General features: G+C 52.7%; 1 protein-coding gene across 1 annotated transcript; it reads left to right on the top strand.

The window, feature by feature from the left end:
• Positions 1-4,324: 4,324 nt before the first annotated feature.
• On the top strand, positions 4,325-11,194 carry trmt112 (tRNA methyltransferase activator subunit 11-2). Its single transcript, XM_059641497.1, has 4 exons — positions 4,325-4,433; positions 5,804-5,905; positions 9,836-9,928; positions 10,644-11,194. The coding sequence occupies exons 1-4, from the start codon at positions 4,359-4,361 to the stop codon at positions 10,743-10,745; spliced, it is 372 nt and encodes a 123-aa protein (XP_059497480.1). The 5' UTR covers positions 4,325-4,358; the 3' UTR covers positions 10,746-11,194.
• The last annotated feature ends 5,602 nt before the right edge of the window (positions 11,195-16,796 follow it).

Genomic DNA, 16,796 nt, shown 5'->3' with positions numbered 1-16,796 from the left:
CCAGTATCTGGGACAGAGCACACCTTGGAAGGTCCACCTACATCTGGTTTGAAACAGTTAGCAACATCCAAATCAAAATAAACATCTGACTAAATGGTCACTCAGTTCTAGATTAGATTCCCTACAGTGTGGAAACAGGCCCTTTGGCCCAACAAGTCCACACCGCCCCTTGCAGCATCCCACCCAGACCCATCCCCCTATAACCCACACACCTCTGAACACTACGGGCAACATAGCACGGCCGATCCAACCTAACCTGCGCATCTTTGGACTGTGGGAGGAAACCGGAGCGCCCGGAGGAAACCGACGCAGACACAGGGAGAATGTGCAAACTCCACACAGACAGTTACCCGAGGGTGGAATTGAACCCGGGTCCCTGGTGCCGTGAGGCTGCAGTGCTAACCACTGAGCCACCGTACCACCTCATAGGCAACCACATCACGATGGGTCTGGAGTCACATGTAGGCCAGACCAAGAAGGAGTGCCTGATTTCCTTTTTTTAAGGGCTGCCAGATTTCATGGTCCAATTTAAACTCATGCCTCCGGGCATCTTGGTTGCTAGTCCAGTGATAATACCACAGTGCTCTTACTCCCCAAATCTTCATCAGAAGAGTCAGTCTCAAATAAATCTCCCTTTCTTGCCCCGTTAGCATCACTTTTCCTACATCCTAACACATCGTAATGAAGAAATGTGATCTTTATATTACTTTCTAGACGGTTTTGTGGACCCATATAAATATAGTTCGAATTTTTAAACAAAACACATTTTTCAATAGTCATTTGGCAGGACAGAACCTAATGAAGATCGATTCCAATGCAGCTGAATCAGTGATCGCAGAGCCAGGCTTTAACAAAATTCACTTGGAATCCAACCCTTAAGTATGCGCAAGACCTCAGCTCGGCTGAGAACCTGTGCTGGGGGAACATTTACAGATTAAGGGTCCAACTTCCATTCCAGTCTCTAATGAGAAGTAGCTGGTTCCGTTACCACTGACTGCAGTAAAAAACTCAGGCACAAGCTTGATGGGATGAAATTGGTTCAGAAAGATTTGGCTCAACAGTTTTTGATTGGAAAATGACTGTCAGAGTGAAGTTCTAATTAAATACCCAGACGTTTTTCAGGAAGGTCAAGGGAATGTCTAAGGTGGTAAGGCCGGCTTGCATGTTGACCAGGAAATCATTCTGTGACCCTGCAAGACCTACCCAGTACCTTATGGGAAAAGGTAGAGGCGGTATTGAGGAGGGTGAAAAGAGAAGGAATCTTCACACCAGTCCCGTTTGTGCAATGGACAGCGCTGCTCGTACTAATTGCGAAGCTCGATGGGTGGGTTTGCCTGTGTGGGGATTTTAAACAAAACAGTAAACCACTTTGCGTAGCTGGATAAATACCCAGTTCCTCACAGAGAGGATTGAAACGCAAAGCCAGCCAGGAGACTGTCCTTCGTGAAGCTGGACATGAGCTGTGCGTACTTGTAATAGTGGCTAGATGAGGATTCCCAGCGATATGCTACCATTAATGCGCACGAGGGTCTTACCAAAATAGGAGCGTGCCATTAGGGGTATTGTCAGCCTGCGCAATTTTTCAGTGGACGATGGAGAACATTTTACAAGCTCTACCCCAGGTCACCATTTGTCTTGATGTGCTAATAACAAGGAAGACCAATAAAGAGCACTTAGAGAGCTTGGACGTAGTTCTTAGATGTTTCTCCAAGTTGGCATATGCCTTAAAGGGGAAAGTTGTGTGTTCCAGGGCCCCCAAGTGATCTACTCGAGCTACAGAATCAACAAAACTGGGTTACACCTGTTGGAAGATAAAGTGAGGGCGATCAAAGGTGTCCTGGCTCCCATGTCTGTACCAGGGCTTAGGTCTTTCCTTGGACAGGTGAATTCTACAGAAAGTTCATACATAACCTGGCATCCTTACATCTGCTATTTTAAAAGGGTCAAGGCTCGGAAATGGCCTCATCGCCAAGACGCAGCCTTTTAGAGAAGTGAAGAAGCAGCTCTCATCGTCTAAGGTATGCTATGATCCCAAGTGAGATCTGCAATGCCTAACTGTACGGTAGTGTGGGCTAACAAATGGCCCAATGGAAAGGATTACCTAATAGTGTACACTTCCTGGACGTAGGCTGATGTAGAGTCCAAATGCACCCAGATAGAGAAGGAAGGTTTGGAGGTCTTCTACGGTGTGAGAAAGTTCCATCAATACCCTTACAGATGTAAATGTGTAACAGTAACAGACCATAAACTCCTGCTAGGGTACTCACAGGAGACAAGACTATGCAACCCAAAGCTTCAGGTCAAATTCAGTGGTGGGCTCTCATTCTAAGTCCATTTATTCACAACTTGGAAGACCATCTGGGAAGCCAAGTAGCAAATATAGCTAACAAAGTGTGGAGCTGGATGAACACAGCAGGCCAAGCAGCATCTTAGGAGCACAAAAACTGACATTTCGGGTCTAGACCCTTCATCATAGAGGTAAGAGTCTAGGACTGAAACCTCAGCTTTTGTGCTCCTGAGATCCAGCTTGGCCTGCTTTGTTCATCCAGCTCCACACTTTGTTATGTCGGATTCTCCAGCATCTGCAGTTCCCATTATCTCTGGCAAATACAGCTGCCTTGAGCCACCTCCCACTGACAGATACACTGCTGGTGGTGTCTCCCCTCGCAGAGTCCATTCTGATTTTAAACCTTCCAGACACATTCCCGGTCACTGCTGACACTATCAGACTGTGGATACAAAAGGATAGAGTTGATAGCCAGAGACTATTTCCCAGGGCAGAAATGGCTAGCACGAGGGGTCATAGTTTTAAGCTGGTTGGAGGAACATATAGAGGGGATGTCAGAGGCAGGTTCTTTACGCAGAGAGTTGTGAGAGCATGGAATGCGTTGCCAGCAGCAGTTGTGGAAGCAAGGTCATTGGGGTCATTTAAGAGACTGCTGGACATGTATATGGTCACAGAAATTTGAGGGTGCATACATGAGGATCAATGGTCGGCACAACATTGTGGGCTGAAGGGCCTGTTCTGTGCTGTACTGTTCTATGTTCTATGTTCTATGATCTGACCCTGGCACACTAAAACATCTAGTGGTGTTGGTGGGGGGAAACAGAAGGGCCGCCTCAACCGGAATTGAAACCTTTCTGGACGTGGCAAGGCTAGATCACAATAGAGGACGGCATTTTATTATGAGCAGCAAGAGTGTCTGTCCCCAAGTAAATGGCGCTGAACTCCACAGGGTGACCAAAATGAAGATGTTGGTGAGACGTTATGTCTGAGATAGTAGGAACTGCAGATGCTGGAGAATCTGAGATCACAAGGCATAGAGCTGGCAAAGCAGCATCAGAGAAGCAGGAAGGCTGATGTTTCGGGCCTAGACCCTTCCTCATAGGAGTTCCCTGATTGGGGGTGTTCCAATCAGGGAGCCCTGGCTGACAAATATACAGGAATGTCAGAGGCTCTGTTCACTCTGAGAGCTGGCTCAGTGTTAACTTCTATGCACGTGTAAATAAAGAGTGACTTGCTGAAGAGAAGCCTCCGTGAAGTTATTTCAGGCAACATTCCAGTTCTGGCTCAAACAGTACTAAGTATCAGCAAGTTGAAATATTCCCCTTCTAAGTGGCTGGTAATTTTTTGATGGAAAAACATTACAACAACTAAAGAAGCTTTTGACAACAACAGACAGATTCCACAAAACCAAACAATTTAACAATGTAAATTATACCATTCAGCCCATTTGCTGCATGCCAGCAAATCACAAACTGCCAATGGGCAGGCTAGGGGCGGCGCGGTGGCTCAGCGGTTAGCGCTGCAGCCTCACAGCGCCAGGGACACGGGTTCGATCCCACCCTCGGGCGACTGTCTGTGTGGACGGACGGTTTGTACATTCTCCCCATGTCTGTGTGGATTCTCTCCGGGTGCTCCAGTTTCCTCTCACAGTTCAAATACGTGCAGGTTAGGATGGACTGGCCGTGTTAAATTGACCAGGGATGGACAGGCTCGGTGGATTAGCTGAGAGAAATGCAGGGTTACAGGGATAGACTGGGGGGGTGGGGGGGGAAGGACTCTGGGGAGGATGTCTTTCAGGGGGTTGGTATGAACTCAATGGGCCAAATGGCCTGCTTCCTGAATTCTATGGAGGCTATAACAGGACCAAATGGTTCAAAAGTGTTTTTAAAGTCATTTTTAAAACCTTTTAAGAATGGTTTGGTGATCAATCATACAAAAGGATGGGGGGGGGGAGGTTTTAACTGGTGCTCTGCGCTTGTCCCCAGGGTGAGGCGCGGGGACCTTTATTGTGGGGCGATGAGCTGCGGGGGGAAGAGTTCGTGTGAAGGACCACTTCCGGCAAGGAGCCGCCATGAAGCTCCTGACCCACAACTTGCTGAGCTCGCATGTGCGCGGGGTGACCCGCGGCTTCCCGCTGCTGCTGAGGGTGAGTGAGGGCCTCCCGGTGTCGGGAGAGGGCCTGGACCAGGGGGAGGGCGGCCGGGCTGAGCCTGAGCCTGAGCCTGAGCCTGAGGCCGGCAGCGTCTACAGCCGGATGCCATAGTAACCGACATCGTCTGCCCGAGGGGGAACAGCCTAGCGCCTCCTGTGGCCGGGAGGCTGAATTACACACGGGGCAGAGTGTGTGTGTGTCTCTGTCTCTCTCTCTGTCCGTCCCCCTGCGCCCCCTGTGGCCGGGAGGCCGAATTACACGCGGGGCAGTGTGAGAGTCCATGCGCCCCCCTGTGGCCGGGAGGCTGAATTACACACGGGGCAGAGAGTGTGCGTCCGTCCGTCCCCCTGCGCCCCCCTGTGGCCGGGAGGCTGAATTACACGTGGGGCAGTGTGAATGTTCCTGCACCCCCTGTGGCCGGGAGGCTGAATTACACGCGGGGCAGAGTGTGTGTGTGTGTGTGTGTCCGTGTCCGTCCGTCCCCCTGCGCCCCCTGTGGCCGGGAGGCCGAATTACACGCGGGGCAGTGTGAGAGTCCATGCGCCCCCTGTGGCCGGGAGGCTGAATTACACACGGGGCAGAGTGTGTGTGTGTGTGTCCGTCGGTCCGTCCCCCTGTGGCCGGGAGGCCGAATTACACACGGGGCAGTGTGAGTGTCCATGCGCCCCCTGTGGCCGGGAGGCTGAATTACACACGGGGCAGTGTGTGTCCATGCGCCCCCTGTGGCCGGGAGGCCGAATTACACACGGGGCAGTGTGAGAGTCCATGCGCCCCCTGTGGCCGGGAGGCTGAATTACACGCGGGGCAGTGTGAGAGTCCATGCGCCCCCCTGTGGCTGGGAGGCTGAATTACACATGGGGCAGAGTGTGTGTCTGTCTGTCCCCCTGCGCCCCCTGTGGCCGGGAGGCTGAATTACACGTGGGGCAGTGTGAATGTTCCTGCACCCCCTGTGGCCGGGAGGCTGAATTACACGCAGGGCAGTGTGAGAGTCCATGCGCCCCCTGTGACCGGGAGGCCGAATTACACGCAGGGCAGTGTGCGTGTTCCTGCGCCCCCTGTGGCCGGGAAAGTGACCTCATGCTGGGTGAGAGGGAGGGACTTGGTGTCCTCCACCCTGTGGCTGGAGTTAACTTCAGTTCGATAGTCGTCCTGGTGAAGTCCTCTGGAGATTATATCTTCCTGCCTTAAAGTCACTATGCAAGGATTAGAAATGGTTGAGTGGGCTGCATCAGGCCCCTCTCAGGAGTGCGGTGTCAACGGATGGAAGTGGGGGAGTGAGTTACAGCCTCTTGCTCTTGAGGGGGTCTCTATTGCTGGAAACCAGATTGTAATTTTGTGGTTTTTGCTGGTCCTTTCCCCTCAAGGCCACAGAAGTGAAAATTAACACGGTGGACTTCAACCAGGAATTTATCTCCCGAATGATTCCAAAGATGGAGTGGGCCGCGCTGGTCGATGCTGCAGAGAGTGTAAAGTATTTCTCATTGAGCTCCATAGTCATCCTTCGGGTGGCCCATCTCTGACAGGCAATTTACCCGGCACGGTGTTCCACGCGCTCGCCCTCTGTGCATGCTGACCGTGACCGGCAACTGTTTACATACAGGATTTCCACTCTCCTTCTCAGTCCCATGAGCGGGAAGCCCTTTTCCCTCTCCCTGCTGTGCCAAAACCCCTTGTTCGACTCTCTTCTCGGTCAAGGAGAATCATAGAGCTGCATAGTGCAGAAACAAGCCCTTTGGTCCAACACATCCACGCTGACCAGATATCCTGTATTAGTCTAGTCTCATTTGCCACCGTTTGGCCGATATCCCCCTTAAACCCTTCCTATTCATGTACCCATCCAGATGCCTTTTAAATGTTGTCATTGTACCAGCCTCCACCACTTCATTCCAATACACACACCACCCTCTGCGTGAAGAAGTTGCCTCTTGGGTCCCTTTTAAACTTTCCTCTCTCACCTTAAAGTTATACCCTTCTAGTTTTGGACTGCCCTACACTAGGGGATAAAGACCTTGGTTATTCGCCCAATCAATGCTCCCCATGATTTTATAAACCTCTATAAGGTCACCCCTCAGCCTCTGACGCTCCAGGGAAAATAGCCCCAGTGTATTCAGCCTCTCCCCGTAGCTCAAACCCTCCAACCCCGGCAACATCCTCGTAAATCTTTTCTGGGCCCTGTCAAGTTTCACAGTATTCTTCCTACAGCAGGGGGACCAGAATTGACTGTCAGGGGGGTGGGGGTGGGTGGAGGGTGCAGCTCAGTGCCCCATGTGGCAGGGGTGAATTGCATCCTGGAGGCACAAGAGTGAACTCTGTATCCCAAAGGTGGTGTTACCAGTGCCCTGTACAGCAGCAACATGACCTACCTACTCCTGTATTCCATATCCTTGACTTCTCCAGTTGACCTGTGCCATTGGAATTCCTCGTCCTGGAACCAGTCATGGATCGTTGCTGCACCCTTCTTGAGGGCCTCTGCATCTTTCCTGAATTGCGGCACCTAGAACGAGGTCTTAAATTGTTGTTTCGATAAAATAAAGACCAATTGTGTTCAAAGTCTGATCAGCCAGTTTTACAGGGAAGTGTGAAATTGTGGGGCTGCACTCAGCTGAAGCACATTTAGAGAAACCGTTAGATGCCACTTCGGAATCTGTATGACTCTGATTCTGTAACAACTCACTGCCTCCAATAAAACATCCTCCTCACTTTTGGGTAACAAAAAGTGGGCTGGGGAGAGGGTTCTGAAATAAATAGGGAGAGAGGGGGAGGCGGACCGAAGATGGAGAGAAGATGAGATTCGGTCCGCCTCCCCCTCTCTCCCTATTTATTTCAGTTCCCTCTCCCCATCCCCCTCTCTGATGAAGGGTCTAGGCCCGAAACGTCAGCTTTTGTGCTCCTGAGATGCTGCTTGGCCTGCTGTGTCCATCCAGCTCCACACTTTGTTATCTCGGATTCTCCAGCATCTGCAGTTCCCATTATCTCTCCTCACTTTTGGGTTCTTTTCCCCAATTCACGTGAATCCGTGTCCCTCCGCTTAAGATCCAAACCAGGCCACTCCAGCATGTGATTGGGATCTTCTGACGAGAGAGGAAATCTGCAACTCCTTTTTTTAAATTCCTGTACCCCTTGAAACAAGGATGTTTTTTTAAAAAAAATAGGAGCAGGAGTAGACCATTCAGTCCTCTTAATCCTGTTCTGCCATTGGGGCGGTTCAGTGGTTAGCACCACAGCCTCACAACACCAGGGTTCAATTCCAGCATCGAGCAACTCTCTGCGTGGAGTTTGCACATTCTCCCCGTGTCTGCGTGGGATTTCGTCCCACAGTCCAAAGATGTACAGGTTAGGGTGGGTTGGCCGTGCTAAATTGTCCCATAGTGTCCAGGGATGTGCAGGTTAGGGTGGATTGGCTGTGCTAAATTGTCCCGTAGTGCCCAGGGATGTGCAGGTTAGGGTGGACTGGCCGTGCTAAGTTGTCCCATAGTGTCCAGGGATGTGTGGGTTCGGGTGGATTGGCCGTGCTAAACTGTCCCATAGTGTCCAGGGATGTGCAGGTTAGGGTGGATTAGCCGTGCTAAATTGTCCTGTAGTGCCCAGGGATGTGCGGGTTAGGGTGGATTGGCCGTGCTAAATTGTCCCATAGTGTCCAGGGATGTGCAGGTTAGGGTGGATTGGCTGTGCTAAATTGTCCCGTAGTGCCCAGGGATGTGCAGGTTAGGGTGGACTGGCCGTGCTAAGTTGTCCCATAGTGTCCAGGGATGTGTGGGTTCGGGTGGATTGGCCGTGCTAAACTGTCCCATAGTGTCCAGGGATGTGCAGGTTAGGGTGGATTAGCCGTGCTAAATTGTCCTGCAGTGCCCAGGGATGTGCGGGTTAGGGTGGATTGGCCGTGCTAAATTGTCCCGTAGTGCCCAGGGATGTGCGGGTTAGGGTGGATTAGCCGTGCTAAATTGTCCTGTAGTGCCCAGGGATGTGCGGGTTAGGGTGGATTGGCCGTGCTAAATTGTCCCGTAGTGCCCAGGGATGTGCAGGTTAGGGTGGATTGGCCGTGCTAAATTGTCCCGTAGTGCCCAGGGATGTGCAGGTTAGGGTGGATTGGCCGTGCTAAATTGTCCCGTAGTGCCCAGGGATGTGCGGGTTAGGGTGGATTGGCCGTGCTAAATTGTCCCGTAGTGCCCAGGGATGTGCGGGTTAGGGTGGATTGGCCATGCTAAATTGTCCCGTAGTGCCCAGGGATGTGCGGGTTAGGGTGGATTGGCCATGCTAAATTGTCCCGTAGTGCCCAGGGATGTGCGGGTTAGGGTGGATTGGCCGTGCTAAATTGTCCCATAGTGCCCAGGGATGTGCAGGTTAGGGTGGATTGGCCGTGCTAAATTGTCCCATAGTGTCCAGGGATGTGCAGGTTAGGGTGGATTGGCCGTGCTAAATTGTCCCATAGTGCCCAGGGATGTGCAGGTTAGGGTGGATTGGCCGTGCTAAATTGTCCCATAGTGCCCAGGGATGTGCGGGTTAGGGTGGATTGGCCGTGCTAAATTGTCCCGTAGTGCCCAGGGATGTGCAGGTTAGGGTGGATTGGCCGTGCTAAATTGTCCCCATAGTGCCCAGGGATGTGCGGGTTAGGGTGGATTGGCCGTGCTAAATTGTCCCCATAGTGCCCAGGGATGTGCGGGTTAGGGTGGATTGGCCGTGCTAAACTGTCCCATAGTGCCCAGGGATGTGCAGGTTAGGGTGGATTGGCCGTGCTAAATTGTCCCATAGTGCCCAGGGATGTGCAGGTTAGGGTGGGTTGGCCGTGCTAAATTGCCCCATAGTGCCCAGGGATGTGCAGGTTAGGGTGGATTGGCCGTGCTAAATTGTCCCATAGTGTCCAGGGATGTGCGGGTTAGGGTGGATTGGCCATGGGAAATGCAGGGTTACAGGGATACGATATGTGGCTGGGTGGGATGCTCTTCGGAGGATTGGTGTAGAATTGATGGGCCGATTCTATACTGTAGGGATTCTATGATTCAACAAGATCAGGGCTGATCCTCTACCTTGACGCTGGGTTCCCACACTCACCCACGCAAAAATGTGCATTTCCTCGAATATTTTCAGTGACGTTACCTCTGCAGCGTTCAGTCCCCCGGCCTCCGAGTGAAGACATTTCTCCTGGTCACACTGCTCCTACCTCCCCACTCTGCCCCAGCCAAAGGGTAAGCCTTTTCCCGCCTGCCGGGTCTGCAGTGGGTTTGAAAGCTAGCAAACAAGGGAAGGGACGGGAGGAGGCTGCTGGCGAGGGTGACAGGCTGTGCCCGATGGGCCTGAGAGGCCCAAAGGCCTTTTCCAGTTTGCCACAGCCGCCTCAAACCGGCCAGCAGCTATCCGTTGTCTCTCTCACACTCTCTCTCTCCCTTCCTTTCTCTCAGATTGGACATGGGAACAACCTTCCCAAAGAGCTGCCCCAGGAGCTGCAGAGCAACGAGGAGTTCCTGCAGAAAGTGCACCATGTCCTGCTGGAGGTAGGCGCTAGCGTAATTCAGGCCTTGCACCCTGACCTGTCACCCTCGGCCCACTCGCTTGCCCACCGTACCTCCGTCCACCGCAGGAGTTTGGAAAAGCGTCTGGATGAGGCACTCACCACCCTGCCCCCAAAGCCCAGGTTTTGCCCAGACAGGGGTAACCTCGGCAGCTCCTTCTGAGACCACGGATCCCGACAGATCCCATCCGCTGGCCTGCCAGTGATCGGGGCAGGAATGCACACCCTGCACCGACTCCCTCGGTCGGAGCCTTTCTGCGAGCCCTCGGACAGTGCGGCTCTCCCTCAGTGCTGTGTTCAGTCATCAGCCCCGTCGGCTCCTGTCCCCTACCCCCTGAGAATCGCACCCACAACCTCCCGGATCAGAAACACGGCCAGGACTAGCACAGGCTTCGTTGGGGACAGTGTAGAGGGAGCTTTACTCTGTATCTAACCCCATGCTGTCCCTGTCCTGGGGGTGTTTGATGGGGGACAGTGTAGCTGTGAACTCCTCCCATCTGATATATTGAACCTGTGGGGTGACTGTGACTGGCAGTGTCCTGTCTGTGTGCAGGGAGTGACAAAGTGCTCCTTGGAACGTATGAGTCACAAGAGAGGGGGGAGGAGGTCCGTTCCTACCTCCATTTTGATTAAATAGGATACGCTCGTGTGGTTTAAAACCTTTCGAACACTGAGCAGAGCCCTCCTGTTATCCGCAGGTCGAGGTGATGGAAGGTGTCCTGAAGTGTCCGGAATCTGGGCGGGAATTTCCAATCTCAAAGGGAATACCGAACATGCTTCTGAATGAGGATGAGGTGTAGGCGTCCTTACATCTCTCATCCTGCCTCCTGTGTCTCTGCTACCTTGTTACCCCCACCTCCCACCCCGGCATCGGACTGTGTGTGACCGTCAACAGCGCTTGGATCCAGCTGAGCAGTGAAGAGTCTTTGGTTTAGTTCTTGTCACATCTCTGTAGACCTAGTGCATTCAGCGGTGACTGCGTTTCCGCCTCTCCATCCAGCCAGCAGCGCAGCAGGCAGGCAGCGAGCCCAGGTTGTTCTCGGCCGACACGCTGGAGGTTCCCAGGCCCGGACTATTTGGGGAAAACATTCCTCGGGAGGAGCAGTGATCACTCGCCTCACTTTCCCCCCCCCACCACCATCACTGGAGTGGCGCCTGAGAGCAGTCGGCCGTTCACAGCTACGATTGTCACAGTGGGATGCCCGATTTTTAATTTAAAATAAATTGTGTTTTTTTTTATATATGTAAAGTATGGCTCTGTAGTTTAATTTCAGGAGAGACATCACTCCAGCCAGCAGGTGTGCACGAGCCCTCGAAGGAATCATAAGTTAGTCATTAACAGTCCAGCTGCAACAAGTGAGATCTCTCGCTTTCTCTCACCCTCTTCGTCTGTATCACGTTGCCTCCCTCTCCTCCTATCACTTTCTCTCTCTTCTGACTATGTTCCTCATCCTGTCTCAATCTTTTCCTCTGTTCCTTCCTTCCTTCCTGTCTCTCCTCTCCCCTCCCCGCGCCTTGCTCTCTTCCCCCTGCCCCCACCAAGCCTCTTGCTCTCCGCCCCCCCACGCTCCCCCCACTGCGTGCTTCGCTCTCCCTCACCTACACACCTCAGACTGCTATTGGAAAACTTAGCACGGCCAGTCCACCCTAATCATCACATCTTTGGCCTGTGGGAGGAAACCCGTGCAGACACGGGGAGAATGTGCAAACCCCACGCAGACAGTCGCCCGAGGGTGGGATCGGACCCAGGTCCCTGGCGCCGCTAACCACTGAGCCACCGTGCACCCCCCACCCCCAGAAGGCAGGTGGGATACTTGACTTTATTGGTCAAGGCACAGAATACAGGAGCAGAGCATTCATGCTGTCAGGCTGCAACTGGAGTACCACGTGCAGTCCTGGTCAACACATTTTAGCAATAGGTGTGATTTCGCTAGAAAGGGTACAGAGGAGATTTACCAGGATGCTGCCTGGGCTGAAGGGTCTGAGCTATGTGGAAAGATGAACTGAGCAGGGGATTGCTCACACTGGAGCAGTGAATGTTAACAGAACCAAATAGAAGTGAATAAGATGATGAAGGCATGGATAGGGTGGAAGGAAAGGCACTAGTTACATTAGTACAGGACTCAGCCAGGGAGCACAGATTTATCTAAGATTACAGAGAGACCTTGACCATTTGGGTTACTGGAGAATGGCAGATACAGTTTAATTTGGATAAAGACGAGGTTTTTTTTCATTAAAAAAGAAACAAAGGCAAGACTTATTAATGATAGGGCCTTGGGTGGACTTGTAGATCAGAGAGATCGAGGCGTTCAGGTACACAATATTGTGAAATTGGCATCACAGGTAGACGGGGGCTGGTTAAGATGGCGTTTGGCACACTCGCTCAGAGTAGAAGGCGTTTGGCACACTCGCTCAGAGTATAGGAGTTGGGAATATCATGTTGAAGTTGTACAGAATGTTAGTGAGGTCTCTTCTGGAGTAGAGTGCGCAGTTCTGGTCTCACTGTTACAGCAAGGGTATTATTAAACTGGAGAGGGCTCTGAAGAGATTTTCCAGAATTTTACTGGGAATGGAGAGTTTGAGGTCGAAGGAGAGACTGGGATTTTTTCTCACTGAAGTGCAGGAGGGTGAGAGCTGACCTTACAGGGTTTAGTACATCATGAGGGGTACAGATAAGGTGAATGTTAGGTGTCTTTTTCCTAGGATGGGGGGATTTCGAGACCGGGGGCACAATTTTACAGACTGCACAAAGATTTATAAAGGACGCGAGGGGCAACATGTTTCTTTTGCACAGGGGGTGGTTCATGTGTGAGCTTCCAGAGGAATTGGTGGATGTGGGTACAGTTACAACAATTTAAAGGACAGAAATAGGGAAAGGTTTGGAGGGATATGGGCCAGAAGCAGGCAGGTGGGACTAGTTTAGTTTGGGATTACGGGCGGCATGGACTGGTTGGGCCGAAGAGCATAGAACATTACAGCGCAGTACAGGCCCTTCAGCCCTCGTTGTTGCGCTGACCTGTGAAACCAACCTGAAGCCCATCTAACCTACACTATTCCATTATCATCCATATGTTTATCCAATGGCCATTTAAATGCCCCTAAAGTTGGCGAGTCTGCTACTGCTGCAGGCAGGGCATTCCATGCCCTTACAACTTTCTGAGTAAAGAACCTACCTCTGACTTCTGTCCTATATCTATCACCCCTCAATTTAAAGCTATGTCCCCTTGTGCCAGCCATCACCATCCGAGGAAAAAGGCTCTCACTGTCCACCCTATCTAATCCTCGGATCATCTTGTATGTCTCTATTAGGTCACCTCTTAACCTTCTCTCCAACGAAAACAGCCTCAAGTCCCTCAGCCTTTCCTCATAAGACCTTCCCTCCATACCAGGCAACATCCTGGTAAATCTCCTCTGCACCCTTTCCAGTCCATGCTGTTCAACTCTAGGGCTATGAGACGAGGGCTAAAAGGAGAGATGAATGGTGGGTGTCTGAGTCAGAAACCCTCGTCACTTTTAACTCCACAAACATGTTCCCTGTTAAACCTGCACAGATTCATCAAGCTGGGGCGGGAGGGGGGGGAGAGTAAATGAGACTGCATTTGTTAAGAGGGCGTAGGAGGCTGGCAGGATGGAAGTGGGTGGTGGGTTTGGAAGGCGCGGCCTGAAGATCTTTGGTGAGTTTCTGCAGAGCATCTTGTAGAGGGTACGCACTGCTGCGACTGAGCGTCGGTGGGAGGAGGGGGAAGTAGATGCGGCGCAGTCAAGTGGGAACTGCTTTGTCATGGATGGTATCGAGCTTCTTAATTTTGTGCCAATGTCTCCACTCGAGGTCTGGCTCCCGCTGGCAAGTGGAAACATCTTCTCTATGTCTGTCTAATTGGAGGCCACTTTCACAAATTTGAAACCTCCCTCGGCCTCATCTGTTCAAGAGAGACCTCCAACCTGTTTCGTCTATCAGTCAAGCAGAAAAGCTTGACGTTTCGGGTCGGGACCCTTCTTCAGAAAGGGTCCCGACCCCGAAACGTCAAGCTTTCCTGCTCCTCTGATGCTGCTTGGCCTGCTGTGTTCATCCAGCTTCACGCCTTGTTATCTCAGATTGTCCAACATCAACAGTTCTACTATTTTGGTACAGTTAGATCTGATAGAGACTTAGAGAATAATGAGGGGCCTGGATAGAGTGCACTTGGAGAAGATGTTTCCAGTAAATTTCTAGTATATCTGATTTGCACCATCTCCTGTCTGTCAATATCTGTTTATTCCATGAATCCTCAGCACATGAGGGTAGCAAACCCTGCATCAGCTGATCACCCAGAGTCATGGAGCTGAAGCCTGAGAGAAGGGGGGAAGGTGGCACCTAGTAAGAGACAGCGTGGAAGATGCTAATGCAGTCACCGACCCCAGGAGGGCGAGGGTCCCTCCCGATGTTGTCACACTCACTGGGTCCTCAGAGGATCCGAGCCACCAGTCCCAGGAGGGGGTCATCATCAAAGTGTCCACCAGAGGGCAGTGGCAGCCCATCATTCACTCCCTTCCAAAACAGAAAATTGCAAACTGTCCCGGGGGGTGTTTGATGGGAGACAGTGTAGAGGGAGCTTTACTCTGTATCTAACCCTGTCCTGGGGGGTGTTTGATGGGGGACAGTGTAGAGGGAGCTTTACTCTGTACCTAACCCCGTGCTGCCCCTGTCCTGGGGGTGTTTGATGGTGGACGATGGTGGACAGTGTAGAGGAAGCTTTACTCTGTATCTAACCCTGTGCTGACCCTGTCCTGGGGGTGTTTGATGGGGGACAGTGTAGAGGAAGCTTTACTCTGTACCTAACCCCGTGCTGCCCCTGTCCTGGGGGTGTTTGATGGTGGACAGTGTAGAGGGAGCTTTACTCTGTATCTAACCCTGTGCTGACCCTGTCCTGGGGGTGTTTGATGGGGGACAGTGTAGAGGAAGCTTTACTCTGTATCTAACCCCGTGCTGTCCCTGTCCTGGGAGTGTTTGAAGGGGGGACAGTGTAGAGGAAGTTTTACTCTGTATCTAACCCCATGCTGTCCCTGTCCTGGGGGGTGTTTGATGGGGGACAGTGTAGAGGGAGCTTTACTCTGTGCCTAACCCCGTGCTGCCCCTGTCCTGGGGGTGTTTGATGGGGGACAGTGTAGAGGGAGCTTTACTCTGTATCTAACCCTGTCCTGGGGGGTGTTTGATGGGGGACAGTGTAGAGGGAGCTTCACTCTGTATCTAACCCCGTGCTGCCCCTGTCCTGGGGAGTGTTTGACGGGGGACAGTGTAGAGGGAGCTTCACGCTGTATCTAACCCCGTGCTGCCCCTGTCCTGGGGGGTGTTTGACGGGGGACAGCGTAGAGGAAGCTTCACTCTGTATCTAACCCCGTGCTGCCCCTGTCCTGGGGGGTGTTTGACGGGGGACAGTGTAGAGGGAGCTTCACTCTGTATCTAACCCCGTGCTGCCCCTGTCCTGGGGAGTGTTTGACGGGGGACAGTGTAGAGGGAGCTTCACTCTGTATCTAACCCCGTGCTGCCCCTGTCCTGGGGAGTGTTTGACGGAGGGACAGTGTAGAGAGAGCTTCACTCTGTATCTTACCCCGTGCTGCCCCTGTCCTGGGGGGTGTTTGACGGGGGACAGTGTAGAGGGAGCTTCACTCTGTATCTAACCCCGTGCTGCCCCTGTCCTGGGGAGTGTTTGACGGGGGGACAGTGTAGAGGGAGCTTCACTCTGTATCTAACCCCGTGCTGCCCCTGTCCTGGGGGGTGTTTGACGGGGGACAGTGTAGAGGGAGCTTCACTCTGTATCTAACCCCGTGCTGCCCCTGTCCTGGGGAGTGTTTGACGGGGGGACAGTGTAGAGGGAGCTTCACTCTGTATCTAACCCCGTGCTGCCCCTGTCCTGGGGAGTGTTTGACGGAGGGACAGTGTAGAGAGAGCTTCACTCTATCTAACCCCGTGCTGCCCCTGTCCTGGGGGGTGTTTGACGGGCGACAGTGTAGAGGGAGCTTCACTCTGTATCTAACCCCGTGCTGCCCCTGTCCTGGGGAGTGTTTGACGGAGGACAGTGTAGAGAGAGCTTCACTCTGTATCTAACCCCGTTCTGCCCCTGTCCTGGGGAGTGTTTGACGGAGGGACAGTGTAGAGAGAGCTTCACTCTGTATCTAATCCCGTGCTGCCCCTGTCCTGGGGGGTGTTTGACGGGGGACAGTGTAGAGGGAGCTTCACTCTGTATCTAACCCCGTGCTGCCCCTGTCCTGGGGAGTGTTTGACGGGGGGCAGTGTAGAGGGAGCTTCACTCTGTATCTAACCCCGTGCTGCCCCTGTCCTGGGGAGTGTTTGACGGGGGGGACAGTGTAGAGGGAGCTTCACTCTGTATCTAACCCCGTGCTGCCCCTGTCCTGGGGGGTGTTTGACGGAGGACAGTGTAGAGGGAGCTTCACTCTGCATCTAACCCCGTGCTGCCCCTGTCCTGGGGAGTGTTTGACGGGGGGACAGTGTAGAGGGAGCTTCACTCTGCATCTAACCCCGTGCTGCCCCTGTCCTGGGGAGTGTTTGACGGGGGGACAGTGTAGAGGGAGCTTCACTCTGTATCTAACCCCGTGCTGCCCCTGTCCTGGGGAGTGTTTGACGGAGGGACAGTGTAGAGAGAGCTTCACTCTGTATCTTACCCCGTGCTGCCCCTGTCCTGGGGGGTGTTTGACGGGGGACAGTGTAGAGGGAGCTTCACTCTGTATCTAACCCCGTGCTGCCCCTGTCCTGGGGAGTGTTTGACGGGGGGGACAGTGTAGAGGGAGCTTCACTCTGTATCTAACCCCGTGCTGCCCCTGTCCTGGGGGGTGTTTGACGGGGGACAGTGTAG

Source organism: Stegostoma tigrinum, chromosome 42 (genome assembly GCF_030684315.1).
Source record: "Stegostoma tigrinum isolate sSteTig4 chromosome 42, sSteTig4.hap1, whole genome shotgun sequence".
NCBI lineage: Eukaryota > Metazoa > Chordata > Chondrichthyes > Orectolobiformes > Stegostomatidae > Stegostoma > Stegostoma tigrinum.
Note: the sequence above shows the minus strand (reverse complement) of the source record. Positions and strands in the feature narration are given on the sequence as shown.